The sequence below is a fragment of the Delphinus delphis genome, chromosome 1, assembly GCF_949987515.2.
Source record: "Delphinus delphis chromosome 1, mDelDel1.2, whole genome shotgun sequence".
Taxonomy (NCBI): domain Eukaryota; kingdom Metazoa; phylum Chordata; class Mammalia; order Artiodactyla; family Delphinidae; genus Delphinus; species Delphinus delphis.
This window is the reverse complement of record NC_082683.1, coordinates 149395731-149420162: the sequence shown is the minus strand read 5'-3', so window position 1 is coordinate 149420162 and position 24432 is coordinate 149395731. Positions and strand designations below refer to the sequence as shown.

At 46.3% G+C, this 24432-nt stretch overlaps 1 protein-coding gene across 12 annotated transcripts in view; it reads left to right on the top strand.

Annotated features, from left to right (window-relative positions):
* Positions 1-24432, top strand: part of PFKFB2 (6-phosphofructo-2-kinase/fructose-2,6-biphosphatase 2) — a 25829-nt gene extending 1397 nt beyond the window's left edge. For 4 of the 12 annotated variants that reach the window (XM_059995617.1, XM_059995611.1, XM_059995624.1 and 1 more), the window contains 14 exons: positions 424-531; positions 6445-6570; positions 7087-7183; positions 7611-7677; positions 7809-7883; positions 8250-8306; positions 9207-9331; positions 11156-11363; positions 11974-12120; positions 12879-12983; positions 13738-13867; positions 14637-14699; positions 14959-15023; positions 15620-21004. In XM_059995617.1, coding sequence (XP_059851600.1) covers positions 444-531; positions 6445-6570; positions 7087-7183; positions 7611-7677; positions 7809-7883; positions 8250-8306; positions 9207-9331; positions 11156-11363; positions 11974-12120; positions 12879-12983; positions 13738-13867; positions 14637-14699; positions 14959-15023; positions 15620-15820 — 1554 coding nt within the window. In that variant the 5' untranslated portion in view covers positions 424-443 and the 3' untranslated portion in view covers positions 15821-21004. Of the gene's footprint in view, positions 1-423; positions 645-4549; positions 5011-6444; positions 6571-7021; positions 7184-7610; positions 7678-7808; positions 7884-8249; positions 8307-9206; positions 9332-11155; positions 11364-11973; positions 12121-12878; positions 12984-13737; positions 13868-14636; positions 14700-14958; positions 15024-15619; positions 21005-22158 lie in introns of those variants that run through there. The other 8 variants (XM_059995645.1, XM_059995639.1, XM_059995688.2 and 5 more) reach the window with 7 other exon arrangements.

Here is a 24432-nt window from a genome sequence, read left to right as displayed (position 1 = left end):
CTGCCACTACTCTCCCCAGATTCTTAAATTGGAATCTGAGGTCAGGAAGGAACTTGGATAAGCCACTTAGTTTGATAAACGTCAGTTTTTCAATCTGTAAAATGGGGAGAAGTAATAATGGTAGCAAAATCTGTTTTATTATGGGATTATTGGAAGGATTGAAGGAGATAATTCATGTGAATGTACACTCCTAAGTCAGCATTATAGATCGGGGTTCTGGTGCGACTCTTCACAGATAAGGAAACAGAGGGCTAGGGACATTCATGACTTATCCTAGGGCATGTAGCTATTAAGTGGGAGAATGAGGGCTGGACTTGACCCTTGGCCCAGGGTTCTTTCACTTATACCGCACTGATCCTCTTTTGAGTATTTTGAGGGATATTTCCTTCCTTCCCTTCCTTACATCCCCTTTGTCCCTTCCAGACATCCCCTGAAGAGCTGCCATGTCTGGGAATTCTGCCCCTTCCTCAGAACAGAACAACAACAACTATGAAACCAAAACAAATCTACGAATGTCAGAGAAGAAATGTTGTGAGTGTTGGTAAAGAGGAGGGGCTGCTGTCTCCCAGGATTTTACCTTGAGAATATTGCTGTAATTCTAGACTTTGCTGCTTGGTGGGAGTGAGAAATAGTTCTTCGACATGGTAATTTAAAACAAAGTCTACCAGGGGAATTTCCTTTCTGAAACAAGTAGACTCAGTGAATTGTCTGTCCTTGGGGCTAGACTGCTGGTGTAGCCCATCATTTTCTTTTTTTTTTTTTTTTTTTTGCGGTATGCGGGCCTCTCACTGTTGTGGCCTCTCCCGTTGCGGAGCACAGGCTCCGGACACGCAGGCTCAGCGGCCATGGCTCACGGGCCCAGCCGCTCCGCGGCATGTGGGATCTTCCCGGACTGGGGCACGAACCCGTGTCCCCTGCATCGGCAGGCAGACTCTCAACCACTGCGCCACCAGGGAAGCCCTAGCCCAGCATATTCTTCCTGCTTTCTTTAACTGAATCTCTATCTCCCCCACCCTGGGGGTATCTGCACAGTTGATTGATGCTGCAAGTTAGAGCCAGTGTTATTGTACACGCAGTGAGTAAGGCTGAGTAGCAGGGTGCAGGAATTCCTTGGGGTTGATACTGTTAACAGTTTCCCTTTATCTCTTGGGCTAAGTTTTGTGAGGGTGCTGCTCACAGCAGAAATTGCAGGTAAGAACCATTAGCTTATTTCTACAGGCCTAAGGGGAATCGGCCCTGATATTTCACTTCTCGCCATGTCTTGGGCACCTTACTTTCTCACAGGTTTAGTCTTTACACTCTGCAGACTATTTTCCCTGCAGGTTCATTGCTCTGGGGATGGGTTTCACAGGAGCATTTCCATGCCCATCTTTTAGACAGAGACAGCAGGTGGGTTTGCAGAGAGATGAAGTGTTGTTTCCTGTCCCCATGCGTCTGCATGCCTAAGCATCCTTATAGACTGCAAGACTGTAGAGCCTAGGCCAAAAGGTCCCGAGCAGTTTGTCCCTAGATGTTTTGGGGAACCTCTAGGAAAGCTAACTCTTGTCCCTGCTACCAGGTTCCTCTGGAACGCTATCAGTCAGTTCTTCTCACTTCAGTGGTTATATATATCAGCAGGTGGAAACAGCCAACTAGCATGAGACCTGGAATCATCTCATGTTGCAAGCTTTCCCCAGAGTCTCAACCTTGATGTCATGACCTTGTCAGTCTCGTGATTCATGATGGTCATCTCTTTTCACGTAGCACTGATGAGGCTTTTGGGGGTTTGGGCTGCAGCAGAGGCAGGTTGTTTGGGTGTGATACTGGGGTTGGTGCACCTCTATGATTAGGGTCTTCTTTCTCCGCCAGGGCAGGAAGCCAGGTACTGAGGGCAAACACCCTGTGGAAGATAACTAGTATAGCATGACGTTTGAGTGCAGCCTCTGGAGTCAGACTGCCTGGGTTCAAATTTTGGTTTTACTACTGCCTAACTGTGGGCTTTTAACCAACTTGCTTTTCTGCCCCATGCCCCAGTTTACTTTTTGATAAAATGGGGATACTAATAGTATCTCTCCCCAGAGTGATGTGAGAATTGAATGAGTAAATACAGGACAGCTTCTAGAAGAGTACTGGGCATGTGGCTAAACTGTGTTATTTTTCACCGGTGACTCTATTTGCATGTTGTGTTTGTTCCTGAAACATTATATATAGATTGAATTATAGTCTAAATGCTGTGCTGGGAGCTCACTTTTTAAAAGAGCTCTGTGAAGAATTATATTTTCAGTAAAAAATGTTTTCTCCTCTTGTTTGACAGTATGGTAACCCAGATTTGGGGAGATGGAATGCACACTTTAAATAGAGGTGCCCTCGTGCTACTAGGACACTTGAGCCCAACGAGAGCAGAGAACAGGTGGTGGTGTTTGGGGGTCAGGGGGAGTTGATAACTGTGGGAGTCTCTGACCCTGTGCAATGCTCAGTGTCAGTCCTTCTAGTTCTGCTTTTTCTCCATGGGACTCTCCTACCTGCCTTCCTAACTTTTTTTGCATTTTTTTTTTTTTGCCTTGAGGGCTTTTGATTAGTCAAAGAAGCAGTAATCCCAGGTCTCTTTCCTTCCTCTAGACTCTAATTCCTGATCTCTCCTTTCCAAGTTCTACCCTCTTCTCCCCCACTGGAGGTATCTGGGTTATCCTGAAGCCACTGTCATTCATTTACCCGCCCCCCCCCCCCCCCCGCTTCTCCTTTCGTGGTTGGACTGTGGGACTGTGACAGTCTATGAGAGTATGTGTTAGTTTATTTCCCTTCTCTCTGTTATTTTCCTGTATCTTGGAACAGGCTTCTTGGGCTGCTTAGTGTTCACACCCAGCAGTTGCTTTATTAATAGCTTTCCCGTTATCCCCTTGCTGTTAATTATACCTGTTGTTGGCTGACTTTGACTTGGGAAGTGCCTGAACTAGAGAGCTGAAGAATGTCTTTAGGGAGCCAGAACCTCCAAAGGAGCAGTACTGGAATTTCAGCTGCTCCAGGGATGGGGGAGAAGGGGGGTTGGTGCTGGCTGAGGTGCCCTTAAGGTGCTCAGATAACTGGTTTCAGGGCTCCGTGAAAGCAGGAATTAGGGGTAGCAGGGAAGGTCTACATGCTTTTCCTTCTTTGTTTCTTTTATTCTTTGATATTTTGAATAGGTCTGGAACAGACAAGTCCCTGTATGAACCTTCTCCTAATTATAAAAGCAATACATGTTCATGAAAAATTCACACAATACAGAAAGAAAGTAAAAAGCAAGAAAATCTCACCATTTCTCCTGTCCCTGTTATGTTTGATTCTTTCCAAAATCTTATTCTGGTGTATCCTATTAATGGAAATAGGTCCACACTGTACATATTTTGTTCTACTATCCCCCCCCCCCACACACACACTTTTTTTAAACTATATTCTGGACATTTTTTTCATGTCGATAAGTTCACATTTACTTCATCCTGCATGGTATTGCCTTGTGTGGTTATGCCAGCCTCTCCCTGATGGACATTTACATTGTTTCTAATTTCCCACCGTCACAAACAATGCTGTAGTGAGCATGCTTGCATATACACCTGTTTGTGCTAGCAGCTTTCCCTACAGAAATAACAGGAGGAAAGGCAGACACCTTTGAAACATTGATCAGCATCCCTCAAAAGTTCTACATTGTTAGCTGTTTTTAATATTTCAAAGCGCGTGATAGAAATTGGGCATTAAACTATAGCTTCGATGGTTAACTAAAACATAAACTTTCTTAGCGTTTGGCTGCAGAACTTCGATATGTTATGCTTATCAGTCAAACGGCAGGACATAATTGGCAGTTCTATGACTTCTGATGAATAAAAAGAAGATATTACTAATGAAGCACACTTTAAAGGGCAGCATATTTCAAAATATTGGGGATGTTTAGAGCAAAAAGTGGAAGATGGCTTGGTCATGAGAAAGCCGGGAACCATTGGCCTTCTAGACCACCCTTCAGGTTTAGATTAGAGAGCAGAGTTATGCTGGCCACGTGGCTCCCTTTGTCAGGTGCTGACAAGAGCTGGTACTAGGACTGATTGGGCAGTCATGAAACCAGGAGTCTGGCCAGAGCCCTGACCTTGACTTTCTATTGAGGGACTGTGGGCCAAGCTCTTCCCTTTTCTGGGCTTGAGGTTTTTTGTCCGTAGGAGGAAAGTTCTCACACCTTCATTCCCTCGAAGTGTGTTCATGAAGGGAAAATAAGTTTAAGATTGAGAAAGTGAGTTCAACCTTGTGTAAAGAAGGTAGAAGAGAATTTCAGGATTGAAACCGCTTTCCGTTCTTTGTCAAGGGGTAAGTTACATTGTCTCCAAAATTAATCAGCATACAGTGTCTACTGTTCAAATTAAGGTGGTGATGGCTTTGTTTTTTAACAGGCAGGACAGAATGTACCTAGTTTTGCCCATGTGGCAATTCGAGATAGGAAGTGTGGTTTAGTTTTGTCCTCCGGAAATTGAGCAGCTCTGGTTGCAGCAGATGTACGTGGGTGTGTTATGGGCAGAGGTGGGAGGTGTGGTGCTGGGGGCCACCGTGGGGAGTCCTTGGTGGCCCGTGTTTTCTTTTGTTCTTAGAACTCTCTGTCCAGTTTGGTAAACATGGAGCAGCTGGTTCCCTGGTCGGCCTCAGAGTGTCTCCCAAGTATCAGTTCATTTTCAGCTTCAGGGAGGATAACAGGACCTTTGGGAGAAGTGCCTAATGGGCTGGAAGGTGTGGACCAAGCAGTACTAGAAGTGCAGGTAATGAGCCAAGCCATGGTGATTGAGAAGAGTGCAGTGCAGGGCTGGAGAAAGTGAAGACTCAGGAGGATTTCACTCCTGAAACCTGAGGCAGTCTGTTAGGGGTCAGAGATCAGGCATGAACATCAGCGGAGGCTGCAGCATGGCGTTTGCTTGTCTTTGTGCTCCCTGTTTGGACAGAGATGAAAATCACTTCTGTTGCTCGTTGCCTACCTTGGAGGGGCTCCTGCTCAGGCCCGGGAATTTTCCGTGTGCGTAGTAGGTAAAGGACTAAAAGCCAACCCCTCTGACCCCAAGTCTGGGCATCCACCCCTCCCTCACCGCCAGGGCCCTGTTTGGCTTCTGGGTACTTCTTGCCAAACACCCCTAGGAAACTCTCTTCCTTCCGAGCTCTGTTCTCTACCCACACCTTTCTGCCCACTTCTCCACTGAGATCTTTTTACATTCCCCTCTCAAAAAAAGAAAGGATGACGTTCCCATCCAAGTACCCCAGTTTTGCTGAATTGTTTCTTAGCCTGACAGGGTCACCTTGTCCCAGGGAAGAAGAGTGGCAACTACTGTGGGGCACCTTCTGAAAAGCAGTGCTGGGAAGACGAAGACAAAAGTGGTTCTTCCCCATCTGCACACAGGGCCTCCCTCCTTTCCCATCTGAGCCCTCCCAGATGACCTCAGTTTGGGTCTTGGCCCCAGGAACATGGCTGGCAGCTTGCAGGGCACTCTGCCACCACTCCTCTGTGGCAGGATGGACAGGAAGGAGCCAGCGCCTGTGAGCAAGCTGATGGCGGAATCAGAGGCTCTTTTTATGGAGAAAAGCTGCCCAGGAAGCACAAGATCAGGATTCTAGGGCCAGCCCTTCCCATGACTCATTGCGTGTCCTTAGGCAAGTCACCTGGCCTCTGGGCATCTACTTTGCCCCCAGCTGCCCAGTGAGACCTGTCTCTGTAAATGAGCATTCCTGAAATCAATTGTATTCTGAAGAAGGGCAGACCAATGGCTATTCCTGCTTTTAAACTGTCTTGCTTTCACTTGGGCCTTTGAGGCAGGCTGGCTGTGATGCCCTTGTGGGCCAGCTTTACCACGAAGCTTCCTGAGGTCTAGTCAGAACCTATGTCAGGTAGGCGTTGACAACAGTCTAAATGGTTTAGAAGTTCTGGCTTAAACTCGTGGCCTGAGCACAAAGGCCAAAACGGGTTAAGGCCAGGCTCTTTTTTCGTGGGCAAACTCTTGCCTGTGGTTCTGAAGGGATAGATGGGATCCTCAGGATAGAAACTCTGTTGGATCTGTTATAGGAGCTGGCTCAGTGCTGCACTGGTAGAATCTCCAGGCCCAAGACTTTCCTTCATGGCTTTATCATTGCCGTGTTACTAGATATTCTCATGCTAAGGAAGATGCTATGGTTACTGTCTTTCTAATCCTGGCCGCTTTTTTTTCTCTTTCCATCTTGTGCACCTCTGTGAAGACTTTGGACAAGTGGGAAAGACGTGTCTTAGTTTAGGTACTTTCTGGAAGTCTACGTGACCCTTTGTCTTTTAGGAGGGTTTCCCCGATATCTGCTCAGTTTGCCTTTCCAGTCCTCCTGGACACTGGCCTCTTTGAGGTGTATGAGGATCAAACCTGACCATGAAGTCCCAGCCCCATGCACAAACCTTACTTGACCCCTCTTTATTTAGTTTTGTTCTGTTCCATTTCCCTCTAGCGTGGGCATCCTACATGACCAACTCCCCGACCCTCATTGTTATGATTGGCTTACCAGCCCGGGGCAAAACCTACGTGTCCAAGAAACTCACACGCTACCTCAACTGGATTGGGGTGCCCACCAAAGGTAGGTGCAACCATGCATTCCTTGGGAAAGGAAGTGATCAGTTCCTGGGCCTCATAGGCCTCTGGGAGACTTATTCTCCCTGGCATCAAGGATACAGGGTTCTCTTGGCAGCAGTAGTGGTTGCTTCCTGGTTTACTGGATTTATTCCCTGTCCATATACTTGTTCCTCCTGGCCTGGCTGAATTGGCCTAGTTTGGGGGCAATGCCTTTGATAGGAGTATTAAGAATTAAATGAGTATAGAGCTTTACATTTCCAAATCCCTTACATCTACGTTATCTAGCAGTATCCATGTGGAATAGCCAAAATGGCTGAGGAAATTGAAAGTCAGACAATTTAAGACTTGTCCAAATTCTAGTAAGTCAGAACTTGAACTTAACCTGATTCTTAATCTGGTGTTGTTTCCAACATACCATGGTGCTTTTTTCATCCCCTTGGCCACTCTGACATTAGACCAAGAAGTCCCCTTTGGGACATCGTATTGTTTCACTGCTGGAGGGTATGGGTGTCTTCTGCAGTGTTTAATCTTGGGGTGTATCGGCGTCAAGCGGTCAAGTCCTATAAATCCTATGACTTCTTCCGGCATGACAACGAGGAGGCCATGAAGATACGCAAGTGAGTCTTCTAGGCCTGACTGCCAGGCCAGCTCTTTCTTGGCCGTCATGAGATTGGATGTGATGGGGCTTGGTTTCCCTTTCAGTAAATATCTTGTGGGGATTTTAAGTGGAAGTTATCTGCTGGGCAGCTCGCCATGGGCTTGGGTGGGTAGAACAGGGCTCAGAAAGTTGCGTGTGTGCTTGTAGGCTAAGCCTCCAGAGGGGTAAGACACGTGCATGGGACAGGGGAAGAGGAAAGACATAGGATGGTAGAAAAATCTCAAGGGGCAAGCTGAAAGGTCTAATTAGGGAAAATTTTTGATCAGTGGGGAAACTGAACAGGAAGGGGTGTGATCCCTGTGGCACCCCGGCTGTTCATGTCTCTGGCTGTGCCTAAGCTTGGCCCCGGCCCAGTCCTCTGGCTGATTCCTCTGCTCTCTCGGCAGACAGTGTGCTCTGGTGGCACTGGAGGATGTGAAGGCGTATCTCACGGAGGACAGTGGGCAGATTGCGGTAAGCCTCACCTGCCTCCTCCCCGTCTCCCCCCTTTCAGCAGCCTGGCTGCACCGCCCCACCTTGGGTCCGCCTTGGTGGGATTTCATTTCTCGGTCCCCGTTCATCTGTCTTGTGGGCTCTCTTCCCAGGTGTTTGATGCTACCAATACCACTCGAGAGAGGAGGGCCTTGATTCTGAACTTTGCCGAGGAGAATTCCTTCAAGGTAGAATCTGCCTCCAAGCTGGAGGAGGAGGGGTGAGTGGAGGTGGGGAGTTGGGGGGACACGCAGATCTGTTTGATTCTGGTGGGTGAGGACAGGATTGGACATCTGATTCTCTCATCTTGGTGAGTCACCGCCAGTCCTTGAGTGTTTTCTTTCAGGTCCTTTCTCAGCTCCTTAGCTTGTATGTATGAGGCCCTGGGGACGTGGTAAGAGCTATTTTTAAATGAAGAGGCCTTGAAGGCCACTTTCATGAAAGAAAATCCCAGGGGATGTGTTGGCTGCGGTGGAGCAGATATGAGCGTGTGCTCTTAATTAACAGCCTGGCCATTACTGACTCATTGATCACTGCCTTCTCTCCCTGGCCAGGTGTTCTTTGTGGAATCTGTCTGCGATGATCCCGATGTCATTGCTGCCAACATCCTGGTAGGTGACATATCCTCACACCACCACCTCTTTATGCCTTGTGTGTGTGTGTTGGTGGGGGTGGTGTGGGGAGTCAACCCGGTAATGAAAGAGAGAAATAGACATGTTTAACAACACAGGGTGATCTCTTTGATCTGCCAGAACACCGTTTTGTACTTCCACACTCTTCCCTTGGGAAAAGAAAGAGGCTTTGAGGAAGAAAGTAAGAATTAGCTGTTGAACAGAGGCCAAACTTAAACTGTAGTAGCCCTGGCCCTGTGTTCTGGGTATTAGCTAGACGTTGAGACCCAGGTATGTTCTTAGAATAGATCAGACTCTTTATTATCTGTCAGGGCCACCTTACAGGAAGGTCATCTGCCCACCGATTGTCTAATATTGAGGTCAGCATTCTATGCACTGGGCACCTCGTGCTGTGTGTGGTCACAGCTTTATGCCAGTGCCCATTTGATGGTTGTGCTGTGCTGTGCTGAGTGGATATCCATGCACTGTGTCATGGTGGTGCTCTCCCAGCAGTGTGGGAACTTGCTGAAGAGGTGTCTGGTCTGAGTCAGCAGTGTATCAGATCAAGCACCCTATTCTAATCGCCCTTGGGGAGAAATTGGATCCCATTCTGTTTTCCCAGGAAGGTACATAAAAGGATTGGGGCCCAAGAACTGCTTCAGCTGCGTGACTGCCTCTGTCCTTCAGCCAAGGGCAGGCACATGACTCCCCAGTTGTCTTTCCCTTCTTGGTTGCCAGGGTCACAGGACGGGGAGGGGGTGCTCAGTGAATGGGGATTGCCAGTGCTCCAGTGAAAGGCCACTTCTATGGCCTTCCTTTTCTTTATTTAGCAGTGGCTGTTGGCAGGAGGGCTGTTAAGGGCAGACCTCTGACTAGGCCCTGCTCTCCCTGTGATTCCAGGAGGTAAAGGTGTCGAGCCCTGACTACCCTGAAAGGAACAGGGAGAATGTGATGGAGGACTTCCTAAAGAGAATTGAGTGCTACAAAGTCACCTATCAACCCCTTGACCCAGACAACTATGACAAGTAAGGTTTAAGGCCAAGGTTTGAAGGGCCTGAGGCAGGGGTCTCATTTGAGAAAAGAGCCTTTCTCCCCTTGTCCCTAGACTTCCCTCTGACCATCCAGACCTCTGTTTACATCATTCCAGGGAAACAAGGTATGGATTTGTGGCCTCTAGGCAGATTGAATCTTATACCTGAACACTGGAGTGTTTTTTATCCTGAGTTCTTCTGGTCTGTCCTCTAGGGCGTGATTTCTCAACCTTAGCATGATTGACATTTTGAACTGGATAATTCTGTGCTGTGGGGCTGTCTTGTGCTGTAGCTGTCTTTAGCAGGATCCCTGACCTGCGCCCACTAGATACCAGTAGCACTCCCAAGCTGTGACAACCAAAAAGGTTTCCAGACTTTGCCAAATGTCCCCTGGGAAGCAAAATCACCCCCTGTTGAGAACCACTGCTCTAGATCAGTAGTTTTGAATTAGGGTATTGTAGGACACCTCTTAGAGGTGTGTCATCAGTTTTTGATCAATTTTTAAAGTTTATTGTGTGTGTATAGGTGTCTATATATATATATATATATATATATATATGTATAAAAATATATAGTAATACATATGAATATATGTGCATATATTCCATATGTAAAATAACATAATATGTAAATTTATTTTGCATAAAACAATATATTGTACTTGTGTATGCATATATAAATATATATATTCAAGTGGTTTTTATATATTACTTACTATGGCAGTGCCTATCAGCAGTGTGGCATAGAACACAGGTTAACTTGACGTGTGTGGGCGAAAAGAGCTGTAGCAAGATGCCAAGTCCATGTTGAAGAATGACATGTGCACAGGGAGACCCGTGAGAAGGTGGCCTTTGAAAAAGCATGCAGTCAGTACAGCTCTAGTCAGATAAGAATACAGCCCTGAAGCCAAGCAGATGGCAAGCCAGTGTGCATAGCCACTGTTAAATTGCTTCAGTGGTCTGCTTCATCTTTCGAGTCTTTCAGTTCCTTCGAGTATGTTGCCCACAATGTTAGTGTTTGCAGGTGTTTCTCAATACAGAAGTTGAAAACCACTGCCCTAGATACGGCATAATAGTATATTCCTCAGTTAGCCCAAAGTCCTACATAGAAAAATATTCTAGAAGAATATGTGTGTGTGTGTGTGTGTGTGTGTGTGTGTGTGTGTGTGTGTGTGTAGATGTTACCTCTGGTGGTAGGCTATGGGTAATTTTTATTTGCATCATTCTTTCTTAAAAAAATTTTTTTTGGAATAAACACTTATTATTTTTATAGTGAGAATAATTCCATGATGGCCACAAAGCAAACAGTCTATGTGAGTGCCTTTGAGAGAAACTTGATTTATGTAGATGGGGGGGAACGCACAGAGATCTCTGTCTATGGTTCTGCACCCCCCTCCTCGCCCCTCCCCGCTGGTAGATGCCACACTCTGACTCCGTCTTGACCGCCTCAGGTGGGCGCTGTGCTTCTCAACAAACTTCAGGGTTAGCAAAATCTTCAGGTCATCCATCTAGTCTAGCCCCTGAGGGGAAGCCTGAATTCTGTTTATCTAACTTAGCTACAGTGCCTGGCACAGTGTAGGCACTAAGGAAATGGTACTGCCTGATGAGAAGTTCAGGAAAGTTTACTGCATCTTTGTTCTGCGGAGCCATCCATCTCTTTCCATTTGATTCCTTACATTTGGGTCGGGGTGTGGCAGGAGAGGCAGAAGAGCTGCTGGGAGCCTGCAAGTAACTATACAGATCCTTTCCCCTCCTCCTGTTATCCTCAGATTTTCATACCCAGGGGACTTTTTTTTTTTTTTTCCCTGCTCTGTCCCAGGGATCTTTCTTTCATCAAGGTGATAAACGTGGGCCAGCGATTTCTAGTGAACAAAGTCCAGGACTACATCCAGAGCAAGATCGTCTACTACCTCATGAATATCCATGTCCATCCTCGCACCATTTACCTTTGCCGGCACGGAGAGAGCGAGTTCAATCTCTTGGGAAAGATTGGGGGTGACTCAGGCCTCTCCGTGCGGGGAAAACAGGTGAGTAGTTAGCCAGCAGGCTGGATTTCCCAGGCTTAGAGTTAGAAGGGCATGGTGGATGTCATCTCTTTGATCCCCTTACTTCTTACTGAATCCTATTGGAGTTTAGGCTGTGGTTTCAGATAGTCAAGCAAGTAAAGAGACGTTTTCTTATTCACTGGTTCTAGCTGTGTATTGAAGGGTGCGTAACTCGGAACCATTTCTGCTGTGATCATTCAGCTGTCCCATATTTATTGAGCTCAACTTGTATGCTCAGCACAGTACAGGATGCTCTGGTTAAAGTTCATTTCCTCTTGGGTTTATTATAACTATGTAGCACCTTTCAGAGTTTGACTGGGGTCATACACATTGTCCTTTTCAGGCTGAGTTAACAGTCCTCTGTGTGTGTGTGTGTGTGTGTGTGTGTGTGTGTGTGTGTGTCTGTGTCTGTATTTCCTTCCTTCCTTTCTTTTTTTTTGGCCGTGCCATGCGCGGCTTGCAGGATCTTAGTTCCCCTGACCAGGGATGGAACCCGCGTCCTCTGCAGTGGAGGTGTGGAGGCCTAACCACTGACCGCCAGGGAATTCCCTGTGTGTGTGTGTTCTTTTAAAATTTTTATTTCACACCCCAGTTTGCCCAGGCTCTAAGGAAGTTTCTGGAGGAACAGGAGATAGCAGACCTCAAAGTGTGGACAAGTCAGTTGAAGAGGACTATCCAGACCGCTGAATCTCTGGGGGTGACCTATGAGCAGTGGAAGATTCTGAATGAGATTGATGCTGTGAGTAGGAAGGTCTGATGGCTAAAAAGCCTGTAAGGGTCTCCTATTCAGGCAGGAGCTCTCAGAAGTCACCATGTGGGCTGTTCATCTAGAAAACTAGAAACACCAAGTAGAGACTTTGAGGAAGCTGAATCTATGGCCAGTTTAGGGAATAAGTGGGAACAATGCACCCCCAATCAGGGCTTCCTGCCTGCTTGACACACCTGTGCCAGTGATGGGACCTGAACCAAATTTTGACCTAGCCCCTGGCACCTGGAGAGGGTGAAGCTCCATTTGGACCCTTCATATATTTTCCTCCTAGGAAAAAGAAGTAGCTGACAACTCACTTCTTTAATTTCTCCTTAGGCCACCTGGTCAGCTGTTCTGGAAAAGTCCTTTCCAATTTGTTCTTGGCTTTCTGTGTTCTTGAGTGCAAAAGTAGGCACTTTTTCTTTCCTTCCTCTGTACCCTTTTATGTCTTCTACAAGAATTCTTTAGTGCCTTCAGTTTCCCCTCCTTCCCTGCTTCCTGTTCCTTTTATCCTGCTGACTTTTCTTGACCTCTAAGTTCCCCACAGCAGTAGGAGAAAGCGGCAGCTTAAGCTAGAGAGGCGGCCTCCTCTCCCAGTGGCCCCTCACCCTGCTAGTCGGTCAGTTGCAGTGCGTGAAGGGAGCCAGCCCAGTGCCTGGCACGAATGCCTAATATTCTTCACGGGCGCCTTTTCATTTGGGGGGCTGTGTGGGTCCAGTTCGCCTCTTCCAGCCGTGTGGCTCCTGCAGGGCGTGTGCGAGGAGATGACTTATGCGGAGATTAAGGAGCGGTACCCAGACGAGTTTGCGCTTCGAGATGAAGAGAAATACCTGTATCGATATCCTGGAGGGGAGGTGAGATTTCCCTCACGAGGGGTGACTGCCCCACCTTTTGCTAGGGGCTTAGCTTGAATTTTGGGGAAGGATTGAATGTGAGTTTGGGGACCGAGAAAGAGTACTTAAGGCATCATTTAGTTTCTCTTCCTACCTTTGGGGCCTGCTGTGTTTAATTCAGCTCTGGCAGTCGGCAGTCCAATGCCTCATTTATTTGTTAAGATCTCCAGAGAAAGGGTAACAAGATAGCCTCTGTTGCTGAGTATATGTTAGAATCCACGTGGTCTTTTGTAACTTCTTTTCGTTTCATTCCAGCCCCACCCAAGCAGGTATAGGCCCCAAGTAAATGTATGGGATATGAATGATTTTCCTCTCATCTGTGGTGTTTAAGGCTGCTTGCTGGCCCAAGTGGCTTCGTAGTCTGGGGGGTGAGGCAAAGGTAAATAAAACAACAGGGCTCTAGGAAATCCCTAGGAGCCTTTGTTGCCTTGCACTCTTGCCTATTCTGTCGAGAGAAAAAGAACCCCACAGGCTGCGTTCAGATTTTCTCTTCTTGACCTGCAATTTTCTCGGTCTGAACATTGCTCTTGAAAAGTCTGGATATTCTCAAGAGGTACCAGGGCTGGGGGTGGTTAGCAGGCGACACGAAGGCGCCAAACCTCCAGGAGGAAAGCCAGCTGGGGAGAAAGGAGAAGCGGCCTCTTAACTCTGGACACAGCCACCGACTTGGCTGCCAGCTTGCGCCTCCTCCCAGCCCACCCCACTTCCCCCACAGTCGTACCAGGACCTGGTGCAGCGGCTGGAGCCTGTCATCATGGAGCTGGAGCGTCAGGGCAACGTCCTCGTCATCTCCCACCAGGCTGTCATGCGCTGCCTCCTGGCCTACTTCTTGGACAAGGGTGCAGGTGCCATTGGAGGGAAGGGCCGGGCACACATCCACAGGGAGGGGGCTGGACTTGGGGTGGCACCAGGATCCCTGGCAACGAGACCTCCCACTCTTCCACTCAAATCAGAGTACATTCTTCAGGCAGCAGTGTGGGGCTCCCAGCAGCCACTGGGCCAACTACTTGCTGAATTTACTCTGCTGATACAAAAACCCCCAGTGGAGAGCAACTGCTGCTTTAGCTCTTGGTCCTGCCTGGCTAAAGGGGCAGCACTGCGCTAACACTCCTGGCAGCATTAGAAAAGTGGTTGAACATTCCCGGCTTGTTACTTGGGCTACTAGGAGGGTGTTATCTTAGAAGCATCTTCATCCTTTGGATTCAGGGTAGACGGTTTCTGGGGAGAGCAATAAGGAAGTGCTGCTGTCTTCTCTGATACTCCCCTCCCTTCCCTTCCTGATCTACCTGAGCTGCTGGGAAGCCTGCAGGTTGACCTTTGGGGTACCCACGGTGCCCCAGTCTTCCCTTGTGTGGGGCCCTGGCTGCAGCACTTCCTCTTGCTTTGCCTACAGGGAAAGATCTAAAGTGGGCTTTTTTCCTTTCTTAGCCACTCAGTAGCTGGGGTGGCTTCCTTGGAGGCTGTGTTGATAATTGTCTGGGGGTTTAGAGGAGGAGATGTCTAACTCCAGGTCAGGGTAAAGAAAACTCAGGAGCGCCTCAGATGCTCTCTTCCACTAACTTGACCTTGCTTCATAATACTGAGACTTCCTCCACCTGGTCTTTCTGCTTTCAGATGAGCTGCCGTACCTGAGGTGCCCTCTGCATACCATCTTCAAACTTACTCCCGTAGCCTACGGTAACTATGAGCCTAGGAGCTGGGCAGGAGGTGGGGATAGAGGAAGGTCAGGAGTTTTGAATTTTCTCTGAAGTTTGCCTAGAAGTTCAACTTCCTCACCTGTATCTAGCAGGGAAGTTCCATCAGTGCCTTCCATTTTTAAAGGGATGTATGTATGTATTGGGGAAAATATATGTTCTTTTATTACCATACTGAAACTAAGGAATTTTTCTTTGAGCTTTTTTCCTGAAGCCCTCTCCACTTTCCTCTGTTTTCTCAGGCTGCAAAGTGGAAACAATTAAACTTAATGTGGAGGCTGTGAACACTCACCGTGACAAGCCAACTGTAAGTATTTCCCCACGGATGACATGCTGGTTCCCCACCGCTTCGAGTCTTTGAACCTTTGACATCGAGAGACTGGGTTTCTTTTACGTACAAAAGGAAAACCGATCCAGAACTCATGTCCCATGTAGTCTGCTCACTTCCAAAAAGAAGAGATGTTGGAATTACTATTTTTTAAAATCAGTATCTCTTTCCTGAGTCTTAACCTTGCGGATTGGCTCTTGGAAATCCAATGAACTATGGAAAGTGTTTGGCAGAAGTGAAATGCAGATTTTCCCCCCAGAAAGCACTCCCTTTAGAAAGCAGGATCCAGAGGTGCCTGTAAGGCGGGGTCAGGAGGTATAGGTCTGTTCCTAGGTCTGTCCTGGTAATCTGTGTGTGATCTTAAATAACCCCCTTCCTTTCTTTGAGCCTCTTTCCTGCTTTGAAGTATGGTGCTCAAGGAGCTTCTACCCCCACAACCCTTAGTCTCCCGGGGCTGGGGGACCAGGCCGCGGCCCATGTCTTAGGAGAGACCCCGTCCGCAGGAGGCTGCTGTGGTTTAAGAGTGAGCTTTTGGCTTGGCTTTCATTTGTGTGGTGTCCCTCGTTTCCAATCAGAACAACTTCCCCAAGAACCAAACCCCTGTAAGGATGAGAAGGAACAGCTTTACGCCTCTGTCCAGTTCGAATACAGTAAGGCGTCCAAGAAATTACAGTGTTGGGAGCCGGCCCCTCGAGCCCCTCAGCCCTCTCCGTGCCCTGGACATGCAAGAAGGGGCCGACCAGCCGAAGACCCAAGTCAGCATTCCGGTGGTGTAACCGTGTGTCTCCCTCCCATCCTGGCCTCCTGCCCTTGTCACTAATCACCAAGGAGTCATTTAACTTCCAGCTCCCACCCCCCCACCCCCACCCCCACCAGCCCCACACTGTGGATCTTAGCAGAGAATGTGAGGTCCCGTGTTTCCAGACCAACCCTAGCTAGTGTACGGTGTGAGACATCTCCCCGCCCAGGGGCAAGCTGGCGAGTTGGGTGTTTTAGGACAGGTCCTCGGTTGGGGGGGGTCTGGAGGAGGAGAAAAAGGGATCCAGTCTCCTGGGGTGATTGGCAGAGCTGGGGCTGAGCCTGAGCACGCCGTGGTTCTTGTCCATCCACAGTGTCTAAACTCACTAATGTCCTTGTGTTGGTAAAGTGGGGGCAGGGTGGAGGGGGACACAGAAGCCCATTTGCCCTCCACCTTTGTCTCTTCCAGGTGTGCTTTACTCACAGTCCTGACCTGCCTGCTTTCTTCCCCCCTCTCGTGTCCCCTTTGGATTGCCCAGTGTGATGCATGGCATTGTTGTGTGTCTGTCTAGGAGGGAAGGGGCAGTGGGTGGGAGAGAAGTCTGCCCTCCATTGACATTCTCTGCAGTGGGCCTAGATGGATCTGGACTGGGGGAGCCTTTCTTTTCCCTTCTCCCTTCCTCTCAAGCCAGGTCCTACAAGGGTCAGCCCAGGCTACAGAACATCCACAGATGTTCTAGAGACTGCAGGTAGACATAGGATGAGAGTTCTTGCCTCCTTTCCTGAGAAACAATCCTCAAGTCTTCAGTACCCTGGGGGAAGCTGGCTTTCAGCCTGTGTGAAATACCTTGGTTTGTATTTTTCAGACATAGGTCTCTGGGCTGCAGAGGTGTGAGGTCTCTGGGCTGCAGAGGGGTAGGGTTTAGGAGAGTAGGCTGGCCTCTAGCTCTTACAGGGCTCTTGGAGGAGTGTCATACATTTTCTCCATTGGTTCCTGGCTTCTTTGCCAACTACAGGAACTTTCCTGCCAAAGCCGGTGACCTCCAGGACTGTTGAGAAGGACAGAGTGAGATTTAGGAGTCACCACTGAGGTTTGAATTGCTCAAGGGAAAGGCAGAGAAGAGTTCACTAGAGCTGCTAGTGAACTAGTAATTTTCAACACATTCTAGTAATTCTCAACACATTCTCCTTTTTAAGTCAAAACATGTTCTGCGTGAGCAGTTTTTTCCCCCAGATATTGGGAAAGCCTGGTGATAAATTAAATCTCCCTCACTAGGGTATTAATTTATATCATCTTGGTGTCTAGAGTAGTCTTAGAATCCTGTGGGGTCTAGCTGTTGACTGTTTACACATTTACTTGTGTCATTTTATTTTTTTCTGCAAGGTTATGTTTAGAGTAGGGATTCTTAGCCCCTTGGTGGCCCACGATGTTATACCTCCCCCAATTTTGTATACAAAATACATGAATATACGTATGTGCATTTTTCTGAGAGGCAAGTCTAGAGTTCTCATGAGATTTTTAAAAGAGAGAGAGGACTCCGTACCTTAAAGTTATCAATCTGTCTCTTAGAGGTGACCAGTGAGAGCAAGTTAGCTATTTACAGGGATGTTTCTGTTTGGTAATAGGAGGCCTTTTGTTGTGCTTCTCATCTAAGAATCTTCATTAGAATCCCCTATAGAACTTTTGAAACATGCACATGCCTGTGTCCACTCTAGGCTTAATTCTGACTCAGTCTCTGGGATTAGGGTCTGGGCATGCATGTGTTTAAATAGCTTCTCTGATGATTCTGAATCATACTCCAGGTTAGAACTCTATTTTGTGTTGTTGGGTGGAGAAACAGTAGTTCCCTGGACTAAGCGTCAACCTGGGAATTCTGAATTCCTCATGGTTTTGAAAGGACAGTTTCCTGGAGTTAGATGTGTGAGCATATCACAGTATTGAATGAAGTTACCCCCTCATTGTTACTTCAGGCAGCAGCCTGTTCCGGCTTTAACACTTTACATTGCAGGGTGATGTGGAACAAATCACTATGTCGTATAAATGTCCTATGATAATAGCTGAGAATTTTAAGCACCCTGGAGAGAGGTACTGAGATAAAACTTGTGGGATGATAAAGGTTATCATCACAGGCAGCTGGCTTGTGACCTTGAGTCCTTTATTCCTACATCCTGAGTAGGACATCACAGCCAATCTCAAAGGCCATTTGCCTAGATGCTGCTCTAAATTGCCTTCCAGACATAAGGTAACTTCCTATTCCTGTTTAGCCATTATATAATGTGTACCTAGTGTCCATGTTTGTGGGGCTTTGGGCTGGGTGGAGTGGTGGTGGGAGAAGGAGACACCAAAGCAGCAGAAAAGGTCCTTGCCCTGAAAAAGTTATTTTAGAGAAAGAGCATATAATTTATAATAAATGAACATTTGTGAAAGAGCAACACGTTGAGTCTGTAAATGTGGACGTCGAAGTGGAGTAGAGATTCCTTCTGACTTCTTTCTTGTCCTACATGTATGAGACTAAAAGGGTTGGGAGGTGGGAATGTCCCCCAGAATGACGTGGTCTAGGAGGTGTGTGTGTGGCACTTTTACAAGGTTGTCTTGTCTAGCTTTGCTTGGCTGGTGGCATCTTTAGCCCAAATGGGCATTCAGTCTTTTCTCTTGCTGTGAGGTGAGAGTGACTCAGAACTAATTTATGAGAAGGAGCATTTTGATCCAAGATTTGGCTTTGGGCTGTGCGTACTCCTAGCGAGAAGAGAATTCTCTAGCAAACTAGCATTGTTTTACCTTGTTATAAACCCCTGCATTAGACACAGGGCACTGGGATGTTCATTTGGGTTCTCAGCCTGCCGATATTTTGCCATTCTCCCCATGTGTTAGTTTGCTTCCCCAAGAAGAGGAGTGAGGTGGTCTTATAATTCTCAGATTGGACATGAGAAATTAGAACTTGACAACAGCAAGGATTTCAGCGTTGTTTGGTTTTTAGAGCAAGGTCCCTCCAGAGAAGTTTCAGCAGAAAGGAGCCAGGAGAGCATAGAATAGAAGAGAGCTCTTAATCTACCTTTTAGAGAATTCCTGTTCCCTATCTTTTCTTTCCTGTCCTCCTCTCCCCTTCTTATTTGAGTGTGTGTTGGTAGTATATACACGTTACTCTGATTATGTGTTTATCACGAATGCTAGTAAGGAAGGATGAACTCCCGAGTACCTTTTGCTGAGGCTTTCAGCTGTGTTATGGGAGAAATAGGTGAAGGCTTTAGCATTTAATCTACTGGTAGAAAATTAGGAAAGGAAAACAATCACTGTATTATCTTTGATAATCACTGATTATCTTTTCCCTGCTTTAAAACTAAATGAGGAATTGCGTGACAGATGTGAAGAGGAATCTAAAGCAGATATAGACAACTAGCTTCTCTTCCTATATCTTAATCCTTAAATTGGAATTTAGCTCTTATTTATTATCTGTATTGTTTTTGCTTTTGTTTTGGTAAGGAGATTGTTTTGCATTCAGTTGGAAAGTAGAATAAGAAAATCTATTAAAAACACGCATTGTGCCAGGGGTCTACCCCATATCCTTATCTCTGGTTTTTGTTTTTTTGTCCATCCCCCACCCACCCACTACCTCCCAAGAAGTTAGGTTTAGGAGTGCAAGATATTTGTATCCTAGACTGAACGGTTGAGTGTTTCCTGTGATGATCTGGGTGTTCCTCTTTGCAACCCACATTTGATCTTCAGAGACACTGGCATTTTGAAGAAACATGATACGGCTGTTTGGAAATAAATCCATCTTATGGTGTATCTGTGAGTAGAAGGTCTGAGTACCAGAGAAACTCACTGATGCTTGGGGTAGCCAAAGGACAAGGGGAATAAGTGCCTAATAATTGAGGGAACTCTATCTGGGTTGTTTAGTCTTATGCACATTCCATTGTCTTTGTTAAGCCCAGAGGCCATGTTGTGTTTGTTTTCCAGAAATTTGATAACTTTACATAGGTTTTCCGGTATACATTTTGACTTGTGTTTTAAAATATTTTACTTTGAATTAAATAATTTTATTGGAATTAAATATTTTAATTTGAATCAGGTTGCAACATTGGCAGGATTGATCTCTGACTTCCGATCGAGGTGACACAGACATCAGAAGTATGTCCAGGAATTTAATTTAGACTCATCATGTCCAGAACACTGTATCTAGAATTATCTATGTGCTGACTGCCTGACAGAGTGTGGTAGGGTCCGCATGCTGCCTGACAGATTCTGGTAGGGTCCCTATGCTGACTAACCAACAGGCTCTACTAAGATCTGTAAGCTGACAAGTCTGACTGTTTTCTAATTGTACCAGTTGACACTGTATGCATGTTACGACAATTCTCTGTCTATTGTACATGTCCTACAAAGAAAGGAAGTAACCACTCCACATGTTTTCTTTAGGGGGAAGTTCTATACGCTATGATTTTTAACAGATATTTCTTTTAGAGTAGCAGCCACATTCTAATCATTTTGTAGAAAATGAAGGTTGAACATCACTTGTAAGTTATTTTGTAAACTCAGCTAAGGAAATGCCTGCTCAGAGCCTGACACTGTTACCTTTACTTGAAGTCATCCTATCCATTCCCCCATTTCTGGGCAGGACTTCACTTTCTGAACTTTCTGTGTCCTCAGCTTCCCTGCTATGGGCTGTAGCATTCCATTGGATAATGCTGCTGTTTTTAGTCCGCTACCCATTTGCCTCTTAATTATAATATAATCAATAAAAATGCAAAGGAAATTTTGGCAAAAGTATTCTTTTCAGTAAGGCTTTCACTGGGGATCCATGACCAATTTTTAGCTACTCAGTGTTTTTTGTATCTGAATTGCTTGTGTCCATTTTTTTTTTCTTGTGTTGAAGTAACAAAATGAATTCATTCTGATAATGGTGATAGTTTCGCTGTGGCAAAAGCAAAGGACTTGTTGCCAGCTGTGCCCTTTGGAGGGATTGGGAGTGGGCTGAGCACCACTGGGTTAAATGGAATGGACTGAGTTGGGAACCGAAGCAATAGCGCTATCCTGCATGTTTCCTAGGCAAAGCTGTGTTGAAAGAAGGAATGTTAATCCTTAGCAGCATTCTAATTTAATCTGGTGACATTGATGTCAAAATATGGCACTCAGATCCACATAAGGTGTATAACTGTATTTGAAATGTGTTTTTGTGTGTGTGTGTGTAGAATGGGTAAATAAAATTGTTGAGTAACTTGAATCTATCAGAAGGCTTCTGGGTTTTTTGTTTTGTATTTTGGGTTGTGTTCTCCACCACTTCCCCACCCCCAAAACTTTGCCTCAGGCTGCTTGGCACTTGAGCGTCAGACCAGCAAAAGCCAGTCCACAGAGTGACTGGAGTCCTTGGTGGAGGCGTGGCTCTCTTGCACCACCTTCTGGGGAAGGTGGGAAGGACATTATAGAAGGCACCTGAACTTAGTCGTGTGTACTTTTTGGCGCCTCTACAAGAATTAAGAAAAAATTAACTTTGACCACACTGTGCTCTGACTCGCACTAGCAACATGGAACTCATTATTTATTGTGGGAAAAAAAAAAAAACCTTTGGCGATCTCTTAGAATTTAGTGGACTCTTCCTTCTAAAATATTACCTTCCTGTTTCTGAAGAGATGACAGCTGGTGGGGTAGAATGGCATTTAACTTCTTCGGGGATAGGAAAAAAGGGTGGGATTGTGTCACTATTCTCATGCCTTATTTATTCCTTGTTACCTTAACAAGGACCAGGAGCTCATTAGACATGCAGGCTCTTGGGCCCCATCCCAGGCCTGCTGAATCAGAATATTCATTTTAACTGGATGACGACACACATTTAACATTTGAGAAACACTGTTCTCGGGGGAAGAATTTCTCACAAGTTCAAACGTTGGATCCCAGTTTATGGGAGGAAGTTGACTTCTGCTCTGATGACTGATTTCAGGATGGACCGGGATAACTACAGCGGTAGGGACCCTCCTCAGAAGCCAAGTAGCCCCTGCCCGCAGTATCATTTTTTTGGCCTGGTCTTTTGGCTGATGTAGCCTAAATACTCTCCTTTTACCACGGGGCTGCCTACTGCTTCCGCCTCCTATCTTGGATATGTGGCTTAGCTCCAGGTCTGAAAGGAGTGCTTGGTCCAACATGGTCACAAGGTCGGTTCCTCAGGGAAGGAAGCTCAGGACTAAGCCATTAGAGTTTGTCTGACTCCCGAGGGTAGAGGGGCGTGTGCTAGCCCACCAACGTGTTCACGCACGTGTGCGGATGGGGGGATGTGAGCCGCGGGGAGCGCCGGAAGGGTGGGTGAGGGTTCTGCTCAACTTCCTCCGTTAGTCATTTGGCGGCGGTGTAATGGCTTTATTTCTCTTCCTCTCTGGCTCCTAGGCGGAGACCTCGCTGGCTGTGCATAGGCTCTCCTCTCCGGCCGCCCCCCCATTGCTCTCCTGATGATGTGAAGGCTGAGGCCAGACCTCTGCGGGAGACTGGCCTACTGAAAAACTTGGCATGTCAGCTCCAAAGGGGCTTGAACAGGAAGTTCAGTGGGGATTGGACATTCGGGGCCACCCAAATGAGCCCTGAAAAAGCAGCACCACATTTCTTCCCCTCATGCCTAATGGGAATATCAGTTACACTGAAAAACTTGACTTCCCTGTGCCTCAAAACATTTCACAGCCTGAACCAATTTCGTTTTGATCATCTCTTTGCTAGGTTTGGGCCAAGTTGGTCAATCCTGTTCCATTTTGGCATTTAACATCTGACCTGTGACTGTATCCCTAGCTGGCTTTCGTTGCCTAATGTGCAAATGTACCTCTTCAGATTTAATTGTTTCCAAGTGAGAGGGCTGAACTCCAGCAAACCATTTCTGTGCTGTAAGAGCTAGTCTCTACATCCACTACAAGTGAGCAGGCTAGGGTACAATATACATAGGTTTGCGGTCACTTTTTTGTCACATTGGAAACGAGACAAATTCATCAGGTGAATGGAGGGTATCTGAGAAATTCAGTCCCTAAAACGTCTCTTCTGCGGTGACGGAAGAGCAGCATTAGTAGCAATCTTTTTGTTTAGAGAAGTTTTTCTTGTTTCAGGCCCCTTGAGGGCAGGATCTGACTACAAGACTCCACAAAATATGTACCCTTCTTCTGAGTTCTCTTTTGTAGCTACTGTATTTTCTACCTGATACTGTGTGCCTCTCACAGCTGAAGAGGGCTGACATCATCCTCTCTCGTGGTTCGAAATGAGGGCTGGAGAGAAAAGTAGGGTGCCATTTGGATCACATGAAGAAGTAAAAGAAGTTTCCTTTGGAATCAACTCTCCCAAGGACTTCTTTTGGTTTCAGAACAGGTGCAGGGAGACATGCCCTTCTGTGGAGTCTGCTACCGTGATACGGTCTCTAAGAAAGCTGTGGTTATGACTTCAAGAGCATCTGGTCTTCTAATCCCTTCCTCTTAGCTAATTGTCACTATTGTGGTCTACTGGTCTCTTATGTAGAACCTTGGGGGAATGGGATGGGGGGACACCAAGCCCTCAATGCATTAATCATGTGGTTTCCCTTAAAGATAAACCAGGTAATTATTCCTTAGATCAGTGATTGTCAAATGTATAAATATGTCCCTTTTTTTTGCGATTTTAATATGTCACTGCTCCTGAAGGAAGGCATGGAAGCTCCCAAGGATACCATATCTTACAAGCAAAATCTTTTTTTTAAAAAAAAGAATAGTAAGTTATTAGCTTTTTAAATTTTTTCCCCCTTTTCATTCAGATGCCCACTTGCTGGTCAAGAGGGTGAGTAGCAAGAAGATGCAATGCAATTTTCCCGAATGGTTCTTGTATACTGTGGATGATACAGGACCCTGTTACCTAATGTGATGTGCTGGGCTGCTGGCAGTTCAGCAACCAACTAGGAGCTTATTTTAAGTGCACAAAGCTGCCTTTAGAAAGTCTCCTGACCCTGCTCTGTAGCAGGTAATTTTCATCTAGCTGCTCATAGCATGTTGTACTGTAATGATTTTGTTCTTGTGATGCAGGTTTCTTTCTGCATCTAAATACACTGTCTTTTGATGATCTGATAAATGTTTTTATTTAGTTATTTATTCATCCATGTAAGGTTTTTTTTTTTTTTTTTTTTTTTGCGGTACGCGGGCCTCTTACTGCTGCGGCCTCTCCCGTTGCGGAGCACAGGCTCCGGACGCGCAGGCCCAGAGGCCATGGCCCACGGGCCCAGCCGCTCCGCGGCATGAACCCGTGTCCCCTGCATCGGCAGGCAGACTCCCAACCACTGCGCCACCAGGGAAGCCCATGTAAGGCATTTTTAAGTCCCCATATTAATATCTGCATGTATTTAATCAGAATGTAAGGTAATTTGTGTTTGGTAGAAATTTAGGTATTTTGAGTATTTAAGTTTAAAGTCCATAGTATTACCTTAAATTAAAATTTCAGAATGTAGGTATCCGTCTTCTGTAAAAGGATAATAACTGTGTGATGGCACAGTGGATTTCTTTTGCATACTTTTTTTTTCATTGATTTTTATTATAAGTACAAACCAAGAGATACATTTCTCTGGAGAAAAGTTTACCTCCTGGATAAATAAGATCATGCTAAAATTTGTGAATAATATGTGTTGCTTTTGTAATAAGAAATGTAATAAAAGTTATTTTTAAT